This window comes from Lepidochelys olivacea, assembly GCF_965140295.1.
Source record: "Lepidochelys olivacea isolate rLepOli2 genome assembly, chromosome: 20".
NCBI classification, from domain to species: Eukaryota; Metazoa; Chordata; order Testudines; family Cheloniidae; genus Lepidochelys; species Lepidochelys olivacea.
In genome coordinates this window covers 16,386,835-16,414,133 of record NC_140430.1, presented here as the reverse complement: position 1 = coordinate 16,414,133, position 27,299 = coordinate 16,386,835, and the positions used below count along the sequence as shown (strand labels likewise).

General features: G+C 49.0%; 1 protein-coding gene and 1 long non-coding RNA gene across 3 annotated transcripts in view; one reads left to right on the top strand and one right to left on the bottom strand.

The window, feature by feature from the left end:
* The window catches only part of LOC311510769, a 44,002-nt gene extending 36,987 nt beyond the window's left edge, over nucleotides 1–7,015 (top strand). For both annotated transcript variants that reach the window (XR_014709136.1, XR_014709137.1), the window contains 2 exons: nucleotides 5,749–5,853; nucleotides 6,638–7,015. This is a non-coding gene — a long non-coding RNA (uncharacterized lncRNA). The remainder of the gene's footprint in view (nucleotides 1–5,748; nucleotides 5,854–6,637) is intronic.
* A 373-nt stretch (nucleotides 7,016–7,388) lies between these two features.
* Nucleotides 7,389–27,085, bottom strand: LOC311510456 (putative adhesion G protein-coupled receptor E4P; the record flags this gene model as incomplete). The annotated part of the gene is given in 14 exon segments (XM_084610120.1): nucleotides 7,389–7,493; nucleotides 7,495–7,618; nucleotides 7,886–7,977; nucleotides 8,519–8,566; nucleotides 10,514–10,540; nucleotides 10,542–10,591; nucleotides 10,594–10,684; nucleotides 10,686–10,769; nucleotides 11,256–11,391; nucleotides 12,100–12,149; nucleotides 12,188–12,403; nucleotides 13,105–13,229; nucleotides 15,192–15,369; nucleotides 26,765–27,085. Coding segments are annotated over 14 exon segments (1,647 nt in total).
* Nucleotides 27,086–27,299: the final 214 nt, after the last annotated feature.

Below are 27,299 nucleotides of genomic sequence, written 5' to 3'. Positions count from 1 at the left end.
CAGTGGGGGCCCCAAAACTGGACACAGTACTCCAGATGTGGCCTCACCAGTGCCGAATAGAGGGGAATAATCACTTCCCTCAATCTGCTGTCAATGCTCCTACTAATGAAGCCCAATATGCCATTAGCCTTCTTGGCAACAAGGGCACACTGCTGACTCATATCCAGCTTCTTATCCACTGTAATCCCCAGGTCCTTTTCTGCAGACCTGCTGCTTAGCCAGTCAGTCCCCAGCCTGTAATGATGCATGAGATTCTTCCGTCCTAAGTGCAGGACTCTGCACTTGTCTTTTATGAACCTAATCAGGTTTCTTATGGCCCAATCCTCCAATTTGTCTAGGTCACTCAGGACCCTATCCCTACCCTCCAGCGTACCTACCCCTCCCTCCAGCTTAGTGTCACCTGCAAACTTGCTGAGGATGCAATCCATCCCATCATTTAGATCATTAATAAAGATATTGAACAAAACCAGCCCCAGGACCGACCCTTGGACCACTCCGCTTGATACCGGCTGCCAACTAGACATTGAGCCATTGATCACTACCTCTTGAGCCCGACAATCTAGCCAGTTTTCTATCCACCTTGTAGTCCATTCATCCAATCCATGCTTTTTTAACTTGCTGGCAAGTATACTGTGGGAGACCGTATCAAAAGCTTTGCTAAAGTCAAAATATATCATGTCTACTGCTTTCCCCATATCCACAGAGCCAGTTATCTCATCATAGAAGGCAATCAGGTTGGTCAGGCATGACTTGCCCTTGGTGAATCCATGCTGACTGTTCCTGATCACCTTCCTCTCCTCCAAGCGCTTCAAAATGGTTTCCTTGAGGAACTGCTCCATGATTTTTCCAGGGACTGAGGTGAGGTTGTAGTTCCCCAAGTTCTCCTTCGCTTTTTAAAAGATGGCACTATATTTTCCTTTTTCCAATCATCTGGGACCTCCCCCGACCACTATGAGTTTTCAAAGATAATGGCCAATGGCTCTGCAATCACATCCACCAATTCCCTCTGCATCCTTGGATGCATTAGATCTTGACCCATGGACTTGTGCATGTCCAGCTTTTCTCAATAGTCCTTAACCTGTTCTTTAACCCCTGAGGGCTGCTCACCTCCTCCGCCTACTGTGTTGCCCAGGACAGCAGTGTGGAAGATGACCTTGTCTGTGAAGATCGAGGCAAAAAAAGCATTGAGTACTTCAGCTTTTTCCACATTCTCTGTCACTAGGTTGCCTCCCCCATTCAGTAAGGGTCCCACACTTTCCCTGACCTTTTTCTTGTTGCTAACATACCTGTAGAAACCCTTCTTGTTCCCCTTCACATCACTTGCTAGCTGCAACTCCAGTTGTTGTTTAGCCTTCCTGATTACACCCCTGCATGCTCGAGCAATATTTTTATACTCCTCTCTAGTCATCTGTCCAAGTTTCCACTTCTTCTAAGCTTCCTTTTTGTGATTAAGGTCACCAAAGATTTCACTGTTAAGCCAAGCTGGTCGCCTGCCATATTTGCTATTCTTTCTGCACATTGGGATGGTTTGTTCCTGCGCCCTCAATAGGGCTCCTTTAAAATCCTCCTTTAAAAAAGGGGGATACAACTCCAGATTTCCTGAACTCCTTTCCCCCTCATATTAGCCTCCCAGGGGATCCTGCCCATCAGTTCCCTAAGGGAGTCTAAGTCTGCTTTTCTGAAGTCCAGGGTCTGTATTTTGCTACTGTCCTTTCTTCCTTTTTTCAGGATCCTGAACTCAACCATCTCATGGTCACTGCTGCCCAGGTTGCCACCCACTTCTACTTCCCCTACCGATTCTTCACTGTTTGAAAGCAGCAGGCAAGAGGAGAACGGCCCCTGGTTCATTCCTCCAGTAGTTGCACCGGGAAGTTGTCCCCAGACTCTCCAAAAACTTCCTGGATTGTCTGTGCACTGGTGTATTGCTCTCTCAGCAGAGGTCAGGGTGATTAAAGTCCCCCATTAGAACCAGAGCCTGTGATCTGGAAACTTCAGTTAATTGTCCGAAGAAAGCCTCGTCTACCTCATCCTCCTGGTCCGGTGGTCTATAGCACACGCCCACCATGACATCACCCTTGTTGCTCTCACTTCTAAACTTAACCCAAAGACTCTTAACAGGCTTTTTTCCAGTTTCATACTGGAGCTCTGAGCAATCATACTGCTCTCTTACATACAGGGGAACTCCTCCACCTTTCCTCCCTTGCCTGTCCTTCCTAAACAGTTTATACCCATCCATGCCATGCTCCAGTTATGTGAGCTACCCCACCAAGTCTCTGTTATTCCAATCACATCATAGTTCTTTGGCTGTGCCAGGACTTCCAATTCTGCCTGCTTGTTCCCATGCTTCTTGCATTTGTGTACATGCAACCAAGATAACTAGCCGATTGCCCTGCTTTCTCAGTATGAATCAGGAGGCCCCCTCTCCCCCAGTTGCACCCGCCTCCTTGTGTTTCCTCCCAACAGATCCTTTGTTGCTGCCTATGCCAGTGTCCTTTGTTCCTGTGAGGCTGGGCTGGGTTTGTCACATACTTGCCCTGATGAGGTGTGAACTGCCTCTCTGCTCTTGAAGAGTTTTGCCTGGGCTGCTTTAAGTCATGAGGACACATTTTCAGCCTCATAACTATATACATGAAATTACAACCTATAACATTACTGTAACAACAATTACTATAACATCACTATAACAAAAATTCTCAGTGCATCATGAGCCTTCTGAAGACACCCGACATGACAAACTTTGCATTGGATACCTCACAATCATTTTATAAGGATGAACATGGGGGTGCAGAGTGTTCCCCCGAGGTACAGAATGTCACACTGCCTTTACAGCCCTAGAAGCCTCTGAAGACAGAAGTGATGAATCTTAGAAATGTAGGACTTGAAGGGACCTCAAGAGGTCTTCTAGTCCATTCCCCTGCACTAAGGTAGGACTAAATATTATCTAGACCATCCCTGACAGGTGTTTGTCTAACCTCTTCTTAAAAACATCCAGTGATGGAAATCCCACAGCTCCCTAGGTAATTAGTTCCAGTGCTTAACTAACCTTACAGCAAGGGAGTTTTTCCTCATGTCCAGCTAAATCTACCTTGCTGAAATTTAAGCCTATTGCTTCTTGCCCTGTCCTTAGTAGTTAAGAAGAACAATTTATCACCCTCCTATTTATGTACTTGAAGACTGTTATCATGTGTGTCTCCCCCCATTCTCCCCTCCCCTCAGTCTTCTCCAGACTAGACAACCCCAGTTTTTTCAATCTTTTCTCACAGGTCATGTTTTCTAGACCTTTAATCATTTTTATTGTTCTCTTCTGGATTTTCTCCAGTTTGTTCACATCTTTCCTGAAATGTGGTGCCCAGAATTGGACACACTACTCCAGTTGAGGCCTTATCAGTGTTGAGTAGAGTGGAAGAATTACTTCTCATGTCATGTCTTGCTTACAATTCTTCCGTTAATATATCCCAGAATTATGTTTGGTTGTTTTTTTTTTTTTTTTTTTGCAACAGAAGTACATTGTTGATTCAGATTTTTGTTTGTGATCCACTATAACCTCCAGATCCTTTTCCGTGGAAAAGGCAGTCATTCATCCTTTCTAGGCACTCATTTTCCATTTTGTACATGTGAAATAAGACTCCTTCTGAGATAGGGCTGTGTGTGTTCCTGCTGTGTGTGTGTATGTGTGAGAGAGAGAGAGGTGGCTGTTGGGTTGCAGTGTGGAGTGAATTTAGCTATTTATCCACTGTGTGTCATCAGCAGGGATTGTACCGAGAATCTTTTGCACTAAAAGCATGAGCCTTGTACCTTTTTAGCTAAAGGATGTGCTTCTCTAGTGTGCAGCAGTAGTAGATTCTTATTCTCTTATGTGAAAATAACTAGAGAGCTGCATTTCCCTACTGTGGGTTACTTGAGGGTAGAAAGTGGTTGGAGTGGGGGGACTTTGAAAGAGCTGGGGAGGAAGTGGACACGTGTTACAGATAAGTAACGGTCTGATCTTAGTTTTGTAACCCTTGTTACAGGCTCCCTGCCTGCCTGCCCTAACCCTGCATCGCTCCCGTAAGTGGCCGGCACCAAGTCCCTGCTGCCCCTGGAGGGGAGGGGGCAGAGGACACCGTGCGCTGCCCTCGTCTGCGGGTACTTCCCCCAAAGCTCCCATTGGCCATGGTTCCTTGTTCCTGGCCAATGGGAGCTGCAGGGGGGCAGGGGTAGAGGAGCGGTGTTGGCAGGCGAGGGCAGCGTGCGGAGCCCTCTCCTCTCCCCTTCCCCCAGGGGCTGCAGGGCTGTGGTGCCGGCTGCTTCTGGGATTGGTGCGGGGCCCACGGCACCACAGGGGTGACAATTCGCAGGCTGGATCCAAAGCCCTGATGAGCCAGATCTGGCTCGCGGGCTGTAGTTTGCCCACCCCTGTACTAGAAGGGTCCAGTGAGCCTCCTGTATGGGAATTCCTGTGGGATTCCCCAGAGAGTGCTGCTAGAATACAGCTGAGCACATGCCACTGTAGGGTTTCCAAGTTATCTTGGTGACCTTCTGCTTGACGAGAGAGTAACAGTCTCACTGTCCAAGGAGCTGATAAACCCTAACTCACATCAGCAGTCCCTTACTCATGAGTCCTAAAGTTGTCCATGGGACCATCTGCCAAAATAAGGACAATTTTGCATGAGTAAGGGTATGCAGGATCAGACCTTAAATTAGACACACCACAGCCAGGGTGGCAAAGGAAGGGTCAGGTTAGGAGAGAGGAGAGGTCTACGGCAGAAAAGGATCATCATGGGAATTACTTTTCTGCCATGTGTATCATCTTCGTCCCTGGATGGATTTTGAGATGACAGTTGCAGTCTGTTCCGAAGCCTGCTGAAGTCAGTGGAAGTATTGGTACAGAAGAGACTGCTAGATCAGTGAGGCTCTTGCAGTAAGTCCTGTGGCACATTCAGATTGTGGCATGCAAATTGTCTTTCAATTAGCTCATCATGAAATCTGTTTGTTAGGGAGGAACAAGATCAGGGCCGCCAGCTGGGAGTGCTGGGTGGAGACATGAGAGGGGAAAAAGATTTTGGAACCAGTTCAGAATGTTGAGGCTTCAGAAAGCCATGGTCTTACTGCCCGTGCGTAGTGCTGTGTAAGGAGAAATGCAAGTCTGTGCTATTAGTGAGAGCTGGGCCATGTGCTACTTAGGGAGGAAACTCATCTCTTTTCCCTGTAGTTGTGGATACTGTCGAGGTAAAGTGCCATCCATTGAGGAGGAAGGCAAGTGTGGCTTACTGTTGCTCTGTAGCAACCCCTCTGTCTATCTGTGGACCCACATAGATGGGTTCCCGAGAGCCCAATATCCTGTTCCCTCTTGATTGTCACATTGCCAGGGCCTGATGTGAAGGGATTAAAAACAAAACATGTGAAGAGATTAAAAACAAAACCGTAATGAGAGGTTGAACCATTTGCTTTGGAAGAGCCACCTGTGGGAGGTTAAGGTGTGTGTGTGTGGGGGAGATGGTTGGGCACAATATTGTATTTTGGATTCATAGGCATAAGTTGCCATTGTGTTCATCTTGACAGTACCCCTAAGTCACAGTAAAGCGGGTGCCAGCTGTTTAGTCCCACACAGCCTGCAGGGAGCCTTCATCTTCCTGGTGCATTGTCTCCTCAATCGCCAGGTAACGCCCATGGTGTGTCATCAGCCACCCAGTGACTTCACGGGACTAGCAGTAGCATGTCTGAGGGTGTTAGTTACATGATGTAGTGACCATGTCCCTTATTCTCCAGGTGAGAGAGGAATACAAGAGGTGGATTAAAGGCACAAGAAAACCCAGCCCCACAACTCAAACGTTTAGTCCGTCTGTGTCCACTGTCGCTACCAACACCAAGATGGTAAGAGATCCTCTATTCTGTTCCAATACCAGCATCCAAAAGTCGCATCCATCTGGTTCTGTCAGAGCTGCTGAGATGCCTTGTCCCCTGAGTGACACATGCTTGTTTTAACCCATCTGAGAACGGCACTGGGAGTCTTAGTGAAAGTCAATTGCATCCAAATCAAGGGGGAATCCCAGGTCTCCTAGAACCCAGCACAGAACTCCTCTTTTCTTGCGCACCTCCACGTTCCCTTCCCTTTGCTTCTTTGCAAGCTCCATGCATCACTCACTGTGGAATGGGCTGGGATACAAATTCAGGTAATTATCCAATTGGGGAAGTTTGCAAACCAAAACCTGGGTGGAAATCTTCCCAGTGTAGATGAGCCAGGCCAACGAAGAGTTAGCACTGGATGGAATTTCCTCTGGCTCTTCTACTGGGAAAGGATCCAGAAGCTTTGTCTGGAGTGAAAAGTGGAAACTTATATCTGGGAAAATCTCCCTGCTCCAGTCCCAGCATGAGACGCCACAACCTTTGTCTGGAAGTACACATTTCTGGTTTATTTAGAGCAGCCTCTATTAAGTGCTACTTTATGGCTTACCTGTGCATGGATTGGGGAAGGGAGCGGGCTTTGTCTACATTTGTTTAGTTATTTTCCTGCACATGATGTCACTTCAGTGGAGGCTGGCTGAATTTTTGCAGACTCTGCACTATTCCTGAATGAGGACCCAGTCCTGATCCCATTGAAGTTGACTGGAGTTTTCCCATGGGATTGGCACTCAATGTATATTTGTTTTGCTGGCAGGTGAGTTGTGGAGAGCCCTCCACTTCATCTCCATGAAACAATCATCTCTCCAACCAACGATGTTTATCATACAGCCGGCTTTGCTGTGCCAGCGGGGCAGTTGCCGGTTCTTCATCCCAACTACATACAAAACCTGGAAGGGGAAGCGGGATTGGACAAAATCCTCTCTCTAATCCAAATCCAAAACTCCTACTGAATTCAAAGGCCACCCTAGGGCTTTAGCTGCTTGTGTCTCCCAGATTTAAAGGGCCAGATCCCAGGTCAGAGAGCAGTTATTTCTTAGGGAAAGCACAACATGTGGGGGAGTTGGGGGGTGGGAGGCGATTTGCAGAGGCCTCGCGTGCTGTGTGTGTGAGCTAGCTCTGCTGTTTCACTGTAATGCGTAAATAATAAAATAACCTGCTTATGGAGCTTGGTTGCTTCTTTGGTTTGAGAGTTTGATGTCAGGTTCTGCCTGTCCGGGAAACCTAGGGCCCAGTTCTAAAGCCTCTTTATGCCAATCTGGCTTAAAAGTGTAAAGGGGCTTTAAAGTGGGCAGCAATGGCCCTGTGATTAGCCCTCCTGGGCAGGAGTCCTTCCTGGCTGCTGTGGAGCTGGCATAAAATCTCTCCATTAGCCTTGCTCCCAGCCCCTGGCATGGGGGTTGTGACTGGTGGGGTGGAGGTGCTGCTGAGGGCATGGCTGAGGCACACTGCTTCGTGGCTATTGTCTGCTTCCCAAGGCCCCGAAGGACCCTTGGAAATGCACGAGTTTACACCAGCTGAGGACCTGGCCTGTAACCGCGTTTCAGCTTCAGCGATGTCACTGCACCACTAAATGCTCTTGACGTTACCTGGCGATTGAGGAGACACTGCACCCAGGAAGATGAAGGCTCCCTGCAGGCTGTTGACAATGGGGACTGCTGGGCCGACTTGGAGGAGACCAAAGCTCCATGTGCAGCCCAGAAGGAAGAGCTGGGCAATAGCTTTAAAGGTCAGTAACCTGGATACAGGCAGATGGAGAGATCCCGTTACAATAACCCTATGGAGAGCAATTGGGTCAGGAGGATCTGGGCAGAGTGGTGTAGAGCTACCAGCCCCTGCTTCCTGTGTGGGACAGGGCTACTGTCAATGAGAACACATTGGGAATTTGTTCCCATAGATCCTAGATATGCTGTTCCCCTCCTGCAATCCCTCACACCCTCCGCATGCCAAGGACCTTCCAAACCAAGGCATTTGACCCTCCAGGGTTGCTTTGTTCCCTTCTCAACTATGGTCTCTGAGAGTGGACACATCTGCGCCGAGGGAGGAGAGTCTGTTTCTCAAGATCCACTGGGTCGGGGCAAAGAACGTCACATTTATCTGTGGAAACAGCTGAAAATATTTCTTGTGAAACGTTTCATCCAGGGCCAATGACTTGAGCTGAGGCAGAGAACGATCCCAGGGGAGAGATCTGAACACTGCAGAACCAGGGACCATTGATCCCCTCTTCTGTAATATCCTCTGGCAGCTCTCGGTCCCTCCCCATGCACGGAGCTGATGGCACAGCCAGGGCTGAGATGGATCAATGGGATCACAGAGGCCAGATTCTGCTTAGAGTTAAAAATGAAGTGACTCCAGCGGGCTCAGTTTACGCCAATGTAACTGAGAGCAGGATCTGAGTCAGAGTTTCCAGCGCCTGTCTTTAGGCTCTTCCCTGCCACTTTCAGGCTGCAACTAATCTCCCCATCCCGGGCTCTGGGAAGAAACCGCATGGACTTTTGTCATCTTCACTCCACCCAATGTAGATCCTTTCCCCCACCAAACACTTGCATGGTGCAGCCCCTCCCTTCCTCATTCCTTGCGTCAGTAACTGGACTAGACCAAACTCTTGCTGTCCTCAAGGTAAGCTCCCACTGGTTTCTGGGATTATGGCACAGACTGGACCCAGGAAGCTCCAATGACAGGCTCTCTACAGGCTGAGCCAGCAGGTACAGGCAGGGAGGAAGAAAAAGCGCATTATCCCAGCTGAGTGACATTAATGAGAGTCTATTACCCCTTTTCAGCCACTGGAGCAGAGATGGGGTGTGACGGGTTGGGTCACAGAAACCCCTTTGGGAACTGCCACCTGATGTGCTGTGACTACCTCTGAGCCCATTTTCCCTGGCATCTTGGGACTTCAGTGCCTTGCCTGTTTGTGCCAGACACACTAGCCTGCTACAAACACAGACCGAGGTCCAAACCACGTCCCCCCAAATCTGCAGGCTTTACTGAAAACAGCTTAAGAAGTGCTCCTGTCTCCAACACCCAGATACCCAGTTCCCAATGGGATCCAAACCCCGAATAAATCCGTTTTACTCCGTACAAAGCTTATACAGGGTAAACTCATATATTGTTCGCCCTCTGTAACACTGATAGAGAGAGATGCACAGCTGTATGCCCTCCCAAGTATTAATACATACTCTGGGTTAATTAATAAGTAAAAAGTGATTTTAGTAAATATAAAAAAGTAGGATTAAGTGGTTCCAAGTAATGACAGACAGAACAAAGTGAATTACCAAGCAAAATAAAACAGAAACACACAAGTATAAGCCTAATACAGTTGGAAACTAAATGCAGGTAAATCTCACTCTCAGAGATGTTCCAATAAGCTTCTTTGACAGACTAGACTCCTTCCTAGTCTGGGTCCAGCAATCACTCATACCCCTGTAGTTACTGTCCTTTGTTCCAGTTTCTTTCAGGGTGGAGAAGCTCTCTCTTGAGCCAGATGAAGACAAAATGGAGGGGTTTCCAAGGGTCTTACATAGTCTCTCTTATGGGTGGAAACCCCTTGTGTTTTACTATGCAGAATCACAGCTACAAGATGGAGTTTTGGAGTCACATGGGCAAGTCACATGTCCAAGCATGACTCAGTTCTTTACCGGCCGACACCATTGACTACATGTTAGTTTGAACATTCCCAGGAAACTCAGCTGTGGATTGGCATCTTTCAGTGTTCGTTGTTAGTTAAGTACTCCTAATTACTTGAATAACCACTTCACAGTATGTTGACCACATCTGTTTTAAATGCTTCCTACAGCAAACACTTTAAATACAAGCATAGAGCCAACGCTCATAACTTTTTATATAAAAATGATACATGCATACGAATAGGAAGAAACATTCAGTAGAACATAGCCTTTGCAAAGATATGTTACATGGCATATGTAGCAAAAAACATATTCCAGTAATGTCATATATACATTCATAAGCATATTTCTATAAAGCATTATGGGGTACAATGTCACATGGGGATTGTGTCCTGAAACAAAAAATGGATTAGACTGAAAACCTTGAACACAGTCCCAGAGCCAGGTGTGGGCCCCAGTTATACCAGTGTAAATCCAAAGACACGCCACAAGAATCCATGGAGTTAATCCTGATTTACACAGGTGTAAACACTCAGAGCTCAGATACCATGGTGATGGGTGTGGAATAAGAACCTGCGGGGATAGAGAGAGATTAGAGAGAGATGTGAGCAAGTCTGGCCTGCTGGTGCCAACAGAGTATGCAGATTACTCTCTCTCTGGCAGATGCTGCAGTATTGATGGAGAGCCAGATACTCAGCTGATGTAAATCAGCTTAGCTGCATTGAAAGCAGCGGAGCTACCTGTTTTACACCATCCGAGGATATCGCCAGGAGTGTCTAGAAGAAGGCAAACCCTTTTTAGTGGAAGTTCCTCATGTTAGAGGAGGGAGAAGGAAGAGGGGATCCTAAGGGCTTTGTACACAGGAAGAAAGTTGTTGGTTTCCTATCCACCAGCACCACAAACCCAGCCTGGGACCTAGGCGTCCAGTTAGGATCATTAGTGGGGTGAGGTCTGTGGATGTATGGCAGTTGGGCAACTCATCTATAGCACTCGGGGCAGCTTAGTGTCACTGGGGAGGGTCTGCCTTTACTGTCAGAGAGTTTCGTAGCCATCTGGGTTGAATACTGCAGAAATAGCCACCACCAGGCTGGAAATCCATAGCCGAAAGGGTACATGAATCTCTTCTTGAACCGGCTGGTACTGGTGTAATTCATGACCTTCAGTTTCCTGATGGTGAGGAAGGAGGTGCAGGCCCTTCAGGAACATCCAGGTGAAGCAGGCCAGGAAGAGGTAGTGTAGGAAGCCAGCAATGACAGCACATGCCACCAGGGGGAGATAGAGAACCCAGGGACACTGCAGTGGGGAAGGGAAATGCTGAGTTTGGGGGAGACCTGTCAGGGGGTCAGGGTGGGATTCTTGTTAGCACAGATCTCCAGTTATAGTGCTCCGTGACCCAGAGACGGCAGGTTCCTCGGTCTATGGAGGGTCCTATGGCTGCACATTGCTGAAGCAGGAAGGGAGCAGAGATTAGTGGTTAGAGCAGGGAGCAGGGCTCAGGGGATCCTGGTTCTGTTCCCAGCCCTGCCACAGATTCCCTGGGATAGTGGGCAAATCACTTAGTCTCCCTCTGCCTCAATTCCTCTCCTGTGACATGGGCAGAGAACTGGCCAAACTCCTGGGGATGGGGAGACTGAGGCCACTGTGCCCAGTTTGAAGGGGCTTAACATGGGGTGGAAACATCCCCCCGGGAATCCCCTCTGTGTCCTGCACAGCCAGAATCCAGGAAGCACAAAGGGGTTCAAAGCCACACACCCCAGCCCTGCTGCGAGTGGAGAAACAGAGCAGGGGAGAATCAGGCTGTATACGACTGCAGGTGCGGGTCACCACAGTGAGGAAGAGCAGGTAGGCCAGGAAGAGGCAGAGGTAGAGCTGCAGGTGGAGAGAGGTGCTGACTGTGATGGGGCAAGGTCAGCTGGCTATAGGAAAGTAGTGGGAGAAAGATATATTAGCCCCAGGCTAAACAAATCCCTGTTACCAGGGTAAGCAAATGGCAGTTGCTCCAGATCAATTAAGGCACCTGGGGCCAATTAAGATCCTTCCAGAAAGCAGGTAAGATAGCTAGGTTGATTGGGACACCTGAAGCCAATCAGGGGCTGGCTGAAACTAGTTAAAAGCCTCCCAGTCAGGTGGGGGCGCATGTGTCAGGAGCTATAGGAGGAAGCTGCGCTGCTGGAGAAATGGAGCAGTACAAACCCTGTCAGGCACAAGGAAGGAGGCCCTGAGGTAAGCGTGATGTAGATATTGAGGAAGTGGGGGCTGCTGTGGGGAAGTGGCCTAGGGAATCGTACTTGTCCTGTTTCCAAAAAGTCAGCTACCAAGAGCTGCTACTATCAGGAGCCTGGAGTAGAGGGTGGGCCCAGGCTTCCCCATCCCTTCCCTGACTAATCACTGAGACTGGGAGACAACAGAGACTGTGTGAGGGAGTGTAGCTTCTCCTCACCTTTCTTGTTGGCTTATGATGAAAATGGCTCAGTAGGCTGTGACCTTTGCCTCTAGAGGGAGAAGGGCTATGTAGAGGGTCACAGTGAGCCTCTGAGGCTAGCGTAATCCGCCAGGAAGCACAGGACTCGCTGAGACAAGGTCAGAGCTTTGCCACATGACATTGTGGATGGAGCGGCAGAGGAGGAAGGTGAGGATGGTGAGATCCTGAGGTTCCTACTCAGACATTACCCCAGCAAAGCCACCAATGGCTCAGGGTCCAGGCCTCTGAGCTGAGTCTGAGAGTGAGATACCTGCACTGTTGTGGGACCCATAAGGAGAGCGAAGCTGGAGAGATGGTCACAACTGCAGGTGGTGTGAGTGCTGTTTGTGTGCAGAGCGGTGCAGCCGGCTGGAGACCAGGTGCCTTCCCCAGTGGATGCAGGGAGCCTCTTCCTTGGCTGTCTTTGCCTGGAAACACAATAGCACCATTATCATCCTCATGAGATCACAGAGATGATGTTGTTTCTGTTATTGTGTGTCTATATTCCACGCAGTAACAAACCCAAGGCCACGTAGTGCTCCATGGCTCTCCCCATGCAGCACCCAGTGCCCATGGGTCATTTGATGATGACAGTGGAGAGAGAACTCCGATCCCAGAGCTCTAAAAGCAAAGGCCCTGCTACCTGAGAGCCCTTGTTAGCTAGCGGACTACAGGGCATGTGGCACATGGCCAAGCCTTTTTCCTTCCATCCAGCAGAGGGCAGGGGTACAACTCCCCCTGCAAACTGATTTCTGTATCAAAGAAAGCACTGTTTCATGCTGATTCCCTGAACCGCATAAGGTATAGGAAGCTGCTTTCTCATTAGTTTGGATCAGGGGTGATCCAGGCAGAGCTGGTACCCTGGAGCACTTTCCACGATGAATCATTGCACCGTGTCACACGGGGTTAACCATTGTTACCTCCCCCAGTAAAACAGATCCAGTGCATCAGGAATAAGGAGGTCTCTCCACTTCTCAGACACAGTGGGAGCCCAGAAAGGAAGAACAATCCAAAGGCTCAGCAGGTGAGTCCCAGACAGGGAGCAAAGTGAGGGGATGCCCACACCTCTCTCTGGTGCAGGGTCAAGTTCACAGCTCTGGAGAGGTGAAGGGGTCTCCCATCTCCAATGGCCCCACTCACCACCCTGGAGTTCAGCTGAACATTCCTCCGCTTCTCACCAGCTGGTAGATTCCCCTCACTGAGAAATGTCTTGTTAATGATGGAGTCCAGGGTGGAATAAGTAATACAAGCAACAGCCGTGAAACCTGTTGGAACAGGAGATGATACCTCGTTCTGGACATAGGGATGCTGAAGTTGAAGAAAGAGCCAGCCAGGTGCAGCTAACAGGGAATTTCAGAGAGCATAGTTGCAGAGCCTATGGTTGGAGTTAGAGGGACTTGGTGAGCTGTTCAGTGGTGGTTTGTCTCCATGTAGCTGGAATTTGGGGCCCCTGGAGATGTCGGGTGAGAGAAGTCTGTTCTTGTCTCTGTGGGGGGCAGAAGAACCACCAACATCTGGAAGCTGAAGCCAGACAAAATGAAACTGGAAATCAGACACCACAGCGAGAGCGATTAACCATTGGAACAAACTCCCAAGGGAAGCAGTGGATTCTCCACCCCATGCTGTCTTCAAATCCAGACCGACTGCCCTTCTGGAAGGCACCAGGCAATTTAGACAAACACAAGTTATTGGGCTCAATTCACGGGGCCAGTTCTATGCAGAAGGTCAGACCAGATGATCCAATGGTTCCTTCTGGCCTTAAACTCTATTAGACACCCAATGACCAGTGATACTGTGGCAGAAATGGGCATCGAACTCAGGAGTCCTGCCTAATCACTGGAGCAGGCTACCTCCCCGGTCTGAGGCCAGAGAAGCATTCCATCTTGGAAACATTAAGCTGCAGAAAGCCGAGGCGAAGACGTGACTTCTCAGTGAAGACAAGCAGAGAAGTTGGTCAGGGAGGAGCTTTCCCTGGTGCTGGAGGATTCGGGAGCAGTATCAGGACTTGTCTACTCTGCAAGTTACTGTGCTGCAAGCGAGGTGGAGAATCTATGGCGCACCAGCTTGCTGCGCAATAACATCCCTTGCAGGCACTGCTGTAGCACGCTGAACTGCAGCAATGCTGACAGGGGATTTTACTGACCCGCAAGCTGGTACGCTGGAGATTCACAACCTGGCTTGCAGTGCAGCATCTTGCCATGTAGACAAACTCTCAGTTAGGTCGTATGAGCCTGAAAGTGGGAGTTGAGGGGAAATGTTATTCTGGTTCCCACCCAGGGAGATGCTCATCTCCAGCCTGGGGTTTAGCTGGGCTAAGAATCCCCTCCCCTTTCCATTCATACCACAGAGGCCCTCTGCTGAGCCATCTCCCCTCGGAGCCCCCACCTCTGTGAGACAAGCAGAAATGAAGGCGTCTGCACAGTCCCATGGCCAACAGCCTGAGAACTACTGGCACAGTCAGCAAGGTCCCCACTAGTGCTGGAGCCAGAGACGAGGCTCCTGGCCTGGGGATCCACGGGGACAGAGCAAGAATAGAACCAGGACGGGGGTTTGGTGCCTGAGAATCGCTCTGTGCTGCAGTTTGGTCCCTGGGCATCTCCATCTCCTGGATTGTACCTTGTGTTGTTGCCATGGTGACTGTATCACAGGGAATGTCCATCGTCTCCTCCTGAGCTCTCAGCCTGAGGCCCCGCTGTCTGCACTGCAGTACCCTGTGACACGTGAGTCTCAGTACCTGGTGGGAGGGGAGGTGGGAGAGGAAGTGACAGAGCTCCCCACACTGAAACCACTTCCCCAGGAATCTGTCCATTCTTGCCCAGATCCTTACCCCTCTCCCACTCTGCCTGGTGTGTGAAGGTTTTTGGGGTTCTTCCCTGTTGGGGAAGGGGATGGTTTGGGGCTCCCCCTCTCTGCCTCCCCTTGGCCCATCTCCACGTATCCCCTCCCCACATTCTGGCTGCATCCCCTCTGCACTCACCCAGCTGGTGGAGTGGCGTTTGGGGTGGGGGCAGAATGGGGGGAGAAGTGCCTGGCTCAGCATAGCTGACCCTAGGGGCAGACTGCAAGTATTGCATTGAAAACCTCAGGCATTTTCTGATACACCTCAGGGCACTGGCTGGGCTGGATTAAAATTCCTGGGGCAGGGGGCAGTGCTGTTCTGTGTCTGTATTGAATGCACTGTATAATCTTCTATCCCACAGCAGCTGAGAGCCAGATGGCCCCTTCACCTGTAGATCCTGTCCTCCCGTTCTGAGTGTTCATCTCTGGAGACCGGAGCAGAGTGGCCAGCATGGCCTGTTTCACGGCCTGCATCAGGAGCGTCACAGCCGATGCCACCTCTCCCTTGCTGGCACCGGCCCGGAGGGAGCTGCTGTTCAGGAGGGAGTCGAAAGGGTGAGTTGCTTCCTAGCGATGGGGCAAGACACACCTTGTGAGTGAGGAATCTGGGGGCTCCAGTGCCACATCCCGTGTGGGGTCAGTGACGTTGCTTGGGGACACTGGGGGTCAGACTGGCCTTTCCCAGCTAGGGGTGCTGCACACCAATGTACACTCACCACTAGAGCGTGCATGCACACACACATCCCCAGTGGAAAGCATAGATATTTTCTGAAGAGTATCTATCTGCACCTCTTCCTGCTGTGAGACCCCTACATGAACTAAGGGGTCACTGGGCTCTGGGGCACACCCAGGGCAGACCCTCTCACCTGTAATGGTAACGCCACACTCCACATGTGGATATGAAAATCTTTACAGTTGAATTCATGAAAGAGTAAACCCCACAGCTGCTGCTGCTCATCTCTCCCTGCAGAGAGACCCAGGGCAAAGGGTGAGTTCTGCAGGCACCGGAGGGCAGTGCAGAACTGAGGCAGGTGTCTCCTCATTGCCATTTGGCATAGACGCATGCAGAGGCCTGATCCTGCCAACCCTAACCGTAGGCATAGAGCTTTTCAGGATTGGGCCCCAGCTATGAAAGGTACAAACAAAAAGGCAAGATTGGTGATTTGGCGTCACTGGAAGGGCAGAGTTAAGCTTGTTGGTGCCTGAGCTGTGCATTTCTGACCTTTCTGATAAGTAGGTTTCCTTTCAGTTTAGTCAGGTCTGGCCCATGCTGAAGGACAATGGCTTTGGGGGTAAGGCACAGGACTGGTACTCAGGAGATCTGGGTTCAGCTCCTGGCTCTGATGTTGACTCTGGGTGCTCCTGGGCCGATCCCATAATCTCTCTGCACCTCAGTTTCCTCTTAAGCAAAGCATGGATAATCATCCTTCCTCTATTTGGTTTGCAAGCGCTTGAGGACAAGCAGTGTCTGTGACTCACTCTTTGGAAGGGCCTAGCACAATGGGGAGCTGATCTTGGCTGGTGCTTCTAGGCACTACCGTAATACAAACACCAAAGCTTTTAGTCTCGACGTTTCTGTAGTGTTGGCAGAAACACTGAGCAAAACACCCAACAAATGAATGATCAGTTCAAAGGTACCTGCAGAGAGAAGTTCCTGCACCTCTCTAGGGTCCCCCTCTGTCTCCCCAGCTGCTCACCGCACCCTGCTCCGGACTGCTCCAGCCCCAGTTCCACCACTCGGTCTCTGCACTGCTGCTGCTCTGCCTCCAGCTCCCTGGGCTGCTTCTCTGGTCCCTCTGGCTCTGGTTGCTGCAGCTCTGCTCCCAGGACAAGTCTGCTCTGCAGGCTGCTTCTGTGACTCTGCTCCCAGCACTGACCTGCTTCGTGGGCTAATTTTCTGGCCCCTCTGGCTCTGGTTGCTGCAGCTCTCCTCCCAGGACAGGTCTGCTCTCTCTGGGCTGTGCCTCTGGCTTTGGGGCTGCAGCTCTGCTCCCAGGACAGGGTCTGCTCTCTCTGGGCTGCTTTTCTGGTCCCTCTGGATCTGGCACAGCTCTGCTCCCCAGCTTACCTTGGGCCCCTGCTTTCTCCTTAGCTCGGCCCCACTCTGTCCGACCAGGCAATTCCAGCTCATGAGGAGGATGGGACCTCCCTGGCCTCCTGACTCCCTGATTAGCCTGCTCGCCCAGTCATTCAGGCTGACCTGGAGCCTTGGCCTCTCCCCATTGTTCCTGGGGACTGTCAGTCTCAGGGTCCTGATTCCCCATCAACCCTTCCCCCTTTTTAGTACTGGGAGCTAGCAACTAAAACACCCCCATTGAATGTTGGTAAGGGGGCAACAGTCCTCTTACACAAGCACAAAGACATTCCCTTTTATAGCCCAGCTGCACTGACCTGGGACATGGAACCCAGGTGTCCAGGGCCCTGAGAAGTCAATTAGAAAGGACCCAGAGGGGCTTTCCGGTGAGCTGGAGACAGTGAAACCAGCTGGAAACCCGGGGAGGTGGAGCCAGTGCAGAGGGTTTGCACAGGAAGCAGGATGCCTGGGGGGACACGGCTTTGGGATTCAGGATCCTGGGCTCCCGGGCAGGTGTCAGCCTCTTTCTGCTGCTGCAGTTGGAGGGAGGGGGATTGCAGGGTGTGATGGGATGAAATCCATGTTGATGAGTGACCCCGGTCGGAGCAGAGATCTCTCCAGTCTATCATGAGCCAACCCCTCAGGTCAGGAGTCTCTGTGGGGCTGGAGAACAGGGATGGGGACCTGAGGGGCTCTTCTTTTGCCCCATCACCTTGGATGGTGTCTGCTATCATCAGGTGCTAATGGATGCAGCATCACATTGGGCCCCATTCTTCTCTCACTGTTGATCTCAGCCAAGTCAATGGAAAGCAGAAGTGTCATGGCCTCACTCTCCCGAAAGCTCCTGAATCAAAAGGGTTGTGAAGTGATGCAAGAATAGTCACATCTGTTTTTTGCTATACTTGCCCAAGGCTAGCCCTACCCTGAGAGGGGCCAATCACCTCCAGGAGGCACTGGTGAGCAACCTCAATTCCTTCTGAGTGAAGGAAACTCCGCGTTTCCCAGGGGACACTCAGAACCTCACAAACTTTCTAGCAAACACATGGAACTTGGAGTTTGGAGGAGTCTCATAGACTTTAAGGTCAGAAGGGACCATTATGATCATCTAATCTGATGACCTGCACAACGCAGGCCACAGAATCTCACCCACCCACTCCTGTAACAAACCTCTGACCTAACTTTGAGCTATTGAAGTCCTCAAATCGTGGTTTAAAGACTTCAAGGTGCAGAGAATCCTCCAGCAAGTGACCCGTACTCCACACTGCAGAGGAAGGCGAAAACCCCCCAGGGCCTCTGCCAATCTGCTCTGGAGGAAAATTCCTTCCCGACCCCAAATATGGCTAAACCCTGAGCATGTGGGCAAGACTCAGCAGCCAGACACCCAGGAAAGAATTCTCTGTAGTAACTCGGATCCCACTCTATCCAGTGTCCCATCACAGGCCATTGGGCATATTTACCGCTAATAGTCAAAGATCAATTAATTGCTAAATTAGGCTACCCCATCCTACCATCCCCTCCATAAATTTATCAAGCTTAGTCTTGAAGCCAGATATGTCTTTTGCCTCCACTGCTCCCCTTGGAAGGCTATTCCAGAACTTCACTCCTCTGATGGTTAGAAACCTTCATCTAATTTCAAGTCTAAACTTCCTGATGGCCAGTTATTCTTGTGTCCACATTGGTACTGAGCTTAAATAATTCCTCTCCCTCCCTGATATTTATCCCACTGATTTATAGAGAGCAATCATATCTCCCCTCAACCTTCTTTTGGTCAGGCTAAACAAGCCAAGCTCTTTGTGTCTCCTTTCATAAGACAGGTTTTCCATTCCTCGGATCATCTTAGTAGCCCTTCTCTGTGCCTGTTCCAGTTTGAATTCATCCTTCTCAAACATGGGAGACCAGAACTGCACACAATATTCCAGTTGAGGCCTCACCAGTGCCTTGTATAACGGTACTAACACCTCCTGATCTCTTCTGGAAATACGTCAACTGATGCATCCCAGGACCGCATTAGCTTTCTTCATGGCCACATCACATTGGCGACTCATAGTCATCCTGTGGTCAACCAATACTCCGAGGTTTTTCTCCTCCTCTGTTACTTCCAAGTGATGCGTCTCCAGTTTAGAACAAAAATTCTTGTTATTAATCTCTAAATGCATGACCTTGCACTTTTCACAATTAAATTTCATCCTATTACTATTAGTCCAGTTTACAAGGTCATCCAGATCTTCCTGTAGGATATCCCAGTCCCCCTCTGTATTGGCAATACCTCCCAGCTTTGTGTCATCCGCAAACTTTATTAGCACACTCCCACTTCTTGTGTCAAGGTCAGTAATAAAAAGATTAAATAAGATTGGTCCCCAAACCGATCCCTGAGGATCTCCACTAGTAACTTCCTTCCAGCCTGACAGTTCACCTTTCAGTTTGACCCGTTGTAGTCTCCCCTTTAAACAGTTCCTTATCCACTTTTCAATTTTCATATTGATCCTCATCTTTTCCAGTATAGCTAATAATTCTCCATGTGGGACCGTATCAAATGCCTTACTGAAATTGAAGTGAATTAGATCCACTGCATTTCCTTTGTCTAACAAATCTGTTACCTTCTCAAAGGAGGAGATCAGGTTGGTTTGGCACGATCTACCTTTTGTAAAACCATGTTGTATTTTGTCCTAATTACCATTGACCTCAATGTCCTTAACTACTTTCTCCTTCCAGGCACCTGGAAGTCAGTCTGTGCGCACATGGCTGGAATTCTAGCTGTGGTGGTCACACATCTGAAATAGTTGTCTTGATAAAAAAGCAGTTTAGTTTTACAAGCATGGAATCCTCTCCTGTTATTACCCAACATGCAGTACACGAAAACTGGTGGCTGGGGTCTGCCTAGTGAGACCTGCAGCTCAGAAGAGTGTGTTTAACAGAAAAAACAAAGCAGCACCTAGAAACGGAGCAAACAGCCACTAAACCAATTCCTGCTCCAGGGCTGGCTACTTCACAAGGAGTAAGTACCACAGGCACTCACTCCCAACCAACAGGTGAGGGACTGAGCAGTGATCCCAGGAGTGAGTAGGAGCAGGGAGGTGATTTCACCTTTGCATATGGCATTGAGGAGGCATAAACTGGAATACTGCCTCCCATTCTGAGGTCCCATTTGGAAAGGGATGTTGAACAATTGGAAAGGGTGCAGAAAAGAGCTACAAAAATGATTGAAGAGCTGAAGAAATGCCTGACAGTGAGAGCTCAATCTGTTTAGCAAATCAAAATGAAGATCAAGAGGGGAATTTGCCAGCTCCTGAGTCTTCAAATCCAGACTGGCTGCCTTTCTGGAAGATGCTTTACTCAAGCACCTCCTTCTGGGCTGAATAGAGGGTAACTGGATGAAATTCTATTGTCTGTGTTACACAGGAGAGGAGACTTGATGATCTAATGATCCTTTTTGGCCTTAAAATCTGTGACTCTGAACAATTCCTCTTGGCACAGATACACCAGAGAATCTAGGCCGGTGAATCTAAGGTTTCACTGTCAGGACAGTATCTCAGATGGTGGAACATTCATATTGGAGGGAGCAGAAGTAATTGTAAATTACATCAACTTAGACCCTTCTGGACTCTCCTAATCCATCCCTGAATTCATCCCACTGACTTCATTCCACTCACTGGACAGAGTCCTGTCACCTCGGCTTCCCACGGCGACTCAGAGGCTATCAGGAAAGGAAGAGCGCTGAGGCTTCTGAGCTTTGCAGATCCCTTATCTCAGAAAAACAACACAGGAAGCCAACCTGATGCACATCTTGTTACATGCCATCATATCAGCCAAAAGTATTGCAGACAGGAAAGAGCTATCTTCCCACCCTGCCTTGCTCACACTTCCTGCTGCCCCACCTCACCGCCCAGCCTGGGCACCTCATAATCATTTGCTTCCCCAAGTAACTTATTCCTCATGGGTGAAATTTACCACAGTGCAGAGGGCTCAGCACCATTTGAGTCCTGGCCTCAACGGAATGTACGTAATGCCCAGACTGAGCATTGCTTACCATCAGAATGGACTGAGATTTCAGTGTCTTGGTGTCTTTAACTATTCATCCTAAGGCAGTACAAATATAATGCTTAGGTCACTTATATACACTCTCCTAAACCCAGGAATACACTTTCTGGAACATAACATATCTTAATAAAAAGCCAGACCTTCATCCAGATGGCAGTGTGGCTCCTTATCAGTGAGAAGGTGTTGGTTCTAGCTTACATCTGCAACTGTCTCCTTCAAGAAGCAGATTGTCAATGCGCCAGATCCCCAGCTGGTGTAAACCAGCATCACTCCATTGGAGTCAACAGGGCCAGATCCCCAGCTGGTGTAAATGGGCAAAGCTCCATTGGAGTCAACGGGGCTAGATCCCCAGCTGGTGTAAACCAGCATCGCTCCATTGGAGTCAACGGGGCCAGATCCCCAGCTGGTGTAAATGGGCAAAGCTCCATTGGAGTCAACACACCCATTCACACCCTCTGAGGATCTGGCCCTGTATGATGAACTTCCACACACTCAGGCATAGGATCATGCCCAGAACTAGTGCAGGGACGAGATGGGGTGATTAATGAGAATGAGGAAGCTCTTGAAAAGTGTTCTATGTCTAACCTGGGGGAGTTAAACTCAGGCTCAGCACAGAGGCTGTTTGAGCCAAAACACTGAGCTGGTGTAGGAGACCAAGCCCAGACTGAAAGGGCTAGTGAGGCTCCCAGCATAGGCTGAGCTACACGTCCCCCACACAACGTGGACCATGCACTCTAACTGTCCCCGCGCCAGAGCAGTTCTTCCCCAGCAGCACTAGTGTTGTGGATGTTCGATGCAGTGGCTGGTTGTGTCGGGAGCACTGAGTGCACCCAGCTGATGAAAGGCTGGCATTTCGGGGGGGGGCTTGTGGGGCACGGAAGCTGTGGTAATAACACAGTGTGACTGTGTTGGAGAAGTTGGAGCCATGTCATGGGAACTGGCTGTGCTTTTTATTTCCTTTCTTTTGTGGGTTTCATTGTGAACGTGTTTCAATGTAACAGCCGTGATGAAGTGAGCTGTAGCTCACGAAAGCTCATGCTCAAATAAATTGGTTAGTCTCTAAGGTGCCACAAGTACTCCTTTTCTTTTTGTGTTTCAATGTGTATCATTACAAAGCTTATAATCTACTGTGTGTTCATCCTATTTCTATGTATTATTCTTGTATCTAAAACTAGAAATATGAAGTATAATTCTGAATAATTCCAATGGGACTTCAAAGTGTGGGCCATTAATTATGGCTCGGAATCTTGATGGCTCCCATTAATTAGAATAATTGACTGTAGATGGCTCTGTTTACCTGCAAGCCTGGTGACATTGTAACTAGGTTGCATCCAGTTAAAGATGCAAACAGAACAAAGGGATCCCAGTCATGTGGAATCCCCTGCTTTTCACATAAGATGCCTGCTGGAACTAACAAGGTCTGTACTGGGGGAAGGATTGGGCCCAGACTAAGAAGGAGTCTAGTCTGTGAAAGAAGCTTATTGGAACATCTCTGTGGGTGAGATTTACCTGTATTAAGGTTCTTAAATGTATTAGGCTTAGATTTGCATGTTTTGTTTTATTTTGTTTGGTCACTTACTTTGTTCTGTCTGTTATTACTTGAAACCACTTGCATCCTACTTTTTATATTTAATAAAATCACTTGTGTTTATTAATCTGTGCCTAGATGATCCTTGACCTCCACTCCATCCTCAGTGTTTAGATTTTTTCTTTGTTTTCTTCTTACTTATACGGCTATGAACCTTTTACTATTGGTTTTAATTCCCTTTGCAAGGTCCAACTCTACTTGACTTTTAGCCTGTCTCACTTTATCCCTACATGTTCTGACCCCAATAAGGTAGCTTTCCTTGCTGATCCCTCCCATCTTCCACTCCCTGTATGCTTTCTGCTTTTTCTTAATCACCTCTCTGAGATGCTTGCTCATCCAGCTTGGTCTACAACTCCTGCCTGTGAATTTTTTCCCCTTTTTTGGGATGCAGGCTTCCGATAGCTTCTGCAGCTTTGATTTAAAGTAATCCCAGGCCTCCTCCTAGTTGCAGATTCATTTTTGTTAATCCTTCCGTTCAGTTTGAACTGAATTAGCTCATGATCACTTGAACCAAGATTGTCCCCTACAACCATTTCTTCTATGAGGTCCTCACTACTCACCAAAACCAAATCTAAAATGGCATCCCCTCTAGTCAGTTCAGCAGCTACTTGATGAAGGAATCCATCAGCTATCGCATCTAGGAAAATCTGAGCCCTATTATTATTACTAGCACTTGTCCCCCAGTCTATATCTGGGAAGTTAAAGTCTCCCATGATCACTCAGTTTCCATTAGTATTTACTTCATTAAAAATATTAAAGAGGGCTCTATCCATATCCAAATTAGATCCCGGCGGTCTATAGCACACCCCAAGCACTATCCCAGGGGAGGCTCTAGTAGTTTTCTTCCCCCATGTAATTTTTGCCCAGACTGACTCCGTCTTATCCATTCCTTTGCTTCTTATTGCTTTACATTCTACCTCATCATTGATATACAATGCTACAACTCCACCTTTACCTTACCTTTATTTCGATCTTTCCTAACAGCACATACCCTTCAATACCTGTAGTCCAGTCCTGACTACTATTCCACCATGTTTCTGTTATCCCTATAATATCTGGTTTCACTTCCTGAACCAGTAGATCTAGTTCCTCCATTTTGTTACCTAGGCTCCTCGCATTGGTGTACAAACATCTTAATTTTTGCCGTTTGGCCTCGCTCACATTCTGTACTCTATTAGGCACGGTCATTCTACAGCCAGTATAACCTATTAGACTGGTATCCACACTGCCCTTCCTCCTTATGCCCATTCTCCTACCCATGGCTGTATCCTTTCTTACTTCGTTTTCTTCCCCCTCAATGCTAAAATCCAGCATAGAGATTACCTGGACATCTCCCAACCATCTCCCCCAAATTCCTAGTTTAAAGCTGTCTTAATCAGTTGTCTCAGCCTCCATCCTCAAAGTCTATTTCCTTCCTTACTCAGATGAAGTCCATCCCAAGAGAACTGTCCTCTGTCCATGAATGCCTTCCAGTGGCCATACATCCCAAAGCCCTCCTTATAGCACCACTGCCTAATCCATCTGTTGATAGTCATAATCTTGTCACACCTTTGTTGCCCTTCTCTAGGAACAGTCAGAATCCCACTAAAGATCACCTGAGCCTCGATTTCCTTAAGCATCTTCCCCAGCCTAGCATAGTCTCTCTTAATACTCTTCTATTCTCTGGATCAGCTCTAGTTACAGGCCTGTCTATTCTTCTCAGTAAAGAGTCGATCACATAGACCTGCCTTTTCCTGGTGACAGTGCTATTCTCCAGTCTATCCCCTGTTCCCTCTGGCTGCAAGTTCTTCCCATTCCTATTCTCCCTTGTAATCCTCTTCAACCCATCCTGTATCCTCCTGGGGCTCATATTTGGTGTTGTCTCCATTGACTCTTCCCCTTTTCCTAGCCGCTCTTCTCTTCTTTCTTCGCCCTTCCACCTTCAGTGACTACCTGCTGAGCCCCTTCTTCATTTTCCAACTCTGCAAACCTGTTCTTGAGCTCTATTTCTCCTTCACTAGCCCATCTTTTCCTCTGCCTGGTTCTTTTAGTCACATGCTTCCACTGACCACTTTCCTCACTCAGCAGTCTCCTCTCAGAATTCCTCAGTCCTGCTTCCATCTGCAGGTCTGAGCTTTTCTTTTCAGATACCTCATGTCTTTGCTCCATAATCTGCTCGAACTCCTTTCTAAACTCAACCAGACTTTCCACCTGCATCTCCAAACCTCAGATCTTTTCCTCCATCAGCTCTCTCAGATGGCATTTCATGCAGACAAAAACTCTTACCAGGTACTCCCTCCAGGACCAAGTACATACCGCAGCTTCCCACATCCAGTCATCTTCATTGTGTCTTCCACTGCCTGGGTCACTCCCACTGCTGCTTCTGTGTCTGTCATCGCCTTCCTACCTAAATCCTGTTAATCTGGGAAACACAAACCACACCAAAACACCACCCCCCACAGCAAAAACAAACCCCAAACAAGCACCACAAACACAAACTACCCTTACAAACTCCCCCTGAAACTCCCCTGTTTACAGCTCTGTTTGCTGGCTCCCGTGCCGCTACAGGAGTCTGTATCTTTAAATATTCATGGTAAACAGGCCCAAAGGGGATGTTAGATGGGGTGGGATCCGAGTTACTGCAGAAAATTCTTTCCTGGGTATCTGGCTGGTGAATCTTGCCTATATGCTCAGGGTTCAGCTGATCGCCATATCTGGGGTCGGGAAGGAATTTTTCTCCAGGGCAGATTGGAAGAGGCCCTGGAAGTTTTTCGTCTTCCTCTGTAGCATGGGGCACGGGTGACTTGCTGAAGGATTCTCTGCTCCTTGAAGTCTTTAAACCACGATTTGAGGACTTCAATAGCTCAGACATAGGTGAGAGGTTTATCGCAGGAATGGGTAGGTGAGATTTTGTGGCCTGCATTGTGCAGGAGGTCAGACTAGATGATCATAATGGTCCCTTCTGACCTTAGTATCGATGAATCTATGAATTAACCCAGAGTAAGTAATTAATGCCTGGGGGAGTAAACAGCTGTGCATATCTCTGTCAGTGTTATAGAGGGTGGACAATTTATGAGTTTACCCTGTATAAGCTTTATACAGATGAAAAACAGATTTATTTGGGGTTTGGATGCCATTGGGAGCTGGGTGTCTGGGTGCTGGAGACAGGAGCACTTCTTAAGCTGTTTTCAGTTAAGTCTGCAGCTTTGGGGGTGTGGTTCAGACCCTGGGTCTGTGTTGCAGCAGGCTTGCATATCTGTCTCAACAAGGCAGGGTCATGAAGGCATACTGCGGCAAGGTGAGATACCATCTCATCAGCTGTGTGTTGGCAGTTTTCATGTTGCCCAACCACCCTAAGGGCTCATGATCGGTTATCAGAATGAAGGGTTTCCCAAAAAGATAGTATCTAAGGACCTCAATCACCCATTTGATGGTGAGGGTCTCCTTTTCTATAAATCGCATCGTGGCATTCTCTGGGGAAGAGCTTCCGGCTAATGTAGAGGACAGGGTGCTCCTCCCCATCCACCTCCTGGGACAAGACCGCCCCCAGCCACACCTCCAAAGCATCCGTCTGGACCAGGAACTCTTGTCAAAATTGGGGCTAAATAGTACAGGTTCCTGACACAGGCTCTCCTTGAAGGTTTGGAATGCCTCTTCGCATTCCACAGACCAATGTACTCGATGTGGGCTGTCCTTAGTTAAAAGAGCCGTGATGGATGTGAACTGGGAGATGAAGCGTCAATAGTATCCTGCTACGCCCAAACACTGCTGTACCTGCCATTTTGTAGTTGGCACTGGGCAGGCCTGCAGGGCTTGAACTTTCCCTACAAGGGGCAGTACGAGGCCTCACCCTAGGGTATAACCCAGGTAGGTAGTTTCCTGCCATCCAATCCAACATTTCTTCGGGTTGGCCATGAGGCCTGCTTTCTGAATGGTCTGCAGGACAGCTGCTACCCAGGCTAAGTGTTCTTCCCAGTGGGGACTATTGATAACAATGTTGTCTAGGTAAGCAGCTGCTTAGGTATGCAGAGTCAGGAGGTGATCCATCATGCTCTGAAAGGGAGCCGGGGCCCCATGGAGGCCGAAGAGCATCCAGACAAATTGATACAGCCCCGTTCGGGTGGCGAACACTGTCTTCTCTCTGGAACACAAAGGTCCAGGGAGATCTGCCAATACCCTTTTGTGAGATCAAGTGTGGTGATGTAATTCACAGTTCCCAGATGGTCAAGGAGCTCATCAATCTGGGGCATCGGATAGGCGTCAAACATCGAGACTGCATTTACCTTCTGAAAGTCGATACGGAGGTGATGGCTCCCATCAGGTTTTGGGACCAGTACAATGGGGCTGCGCCACTCAATGACTCCCAGTTCTACCATTGTTTGGACTTCCTTCTCCATGATCTCTTGCATCTGCCATGGGAGGGGGCGGGCCGCTTCCCGGACCACCTGTCCCGGGGTTGACTGGATCGTGTGCCGTACGATGGTGGTCTGGCCAGGCTGTGTGGTGCAAGTCTTCTGGAAGGCTTCCAGGAGGCACTGAGCTTCTTTCCGTTGATCAGCTGATATCGTGTCACCCAACCTGGACCCGTGGGTACCTGGACCCATGGGTACACTTTATGTCTCCGTGACCATACTGGAGTCAAATCTCTCCGTCGGTCCTTTTTGGGTTCGGGATGACTCCCTGCCATATGAGGGTGTGCCCACATCCTGAATCCAGGAGGGCCGTGACTGGCTTGGGGCCTACTTCCACTGGCGTTGTCAGCTTCGGGGAGGATGGCTTGCGGGTCTGGGATTCCCTGGTGCAGACCTGGCCAAAGCT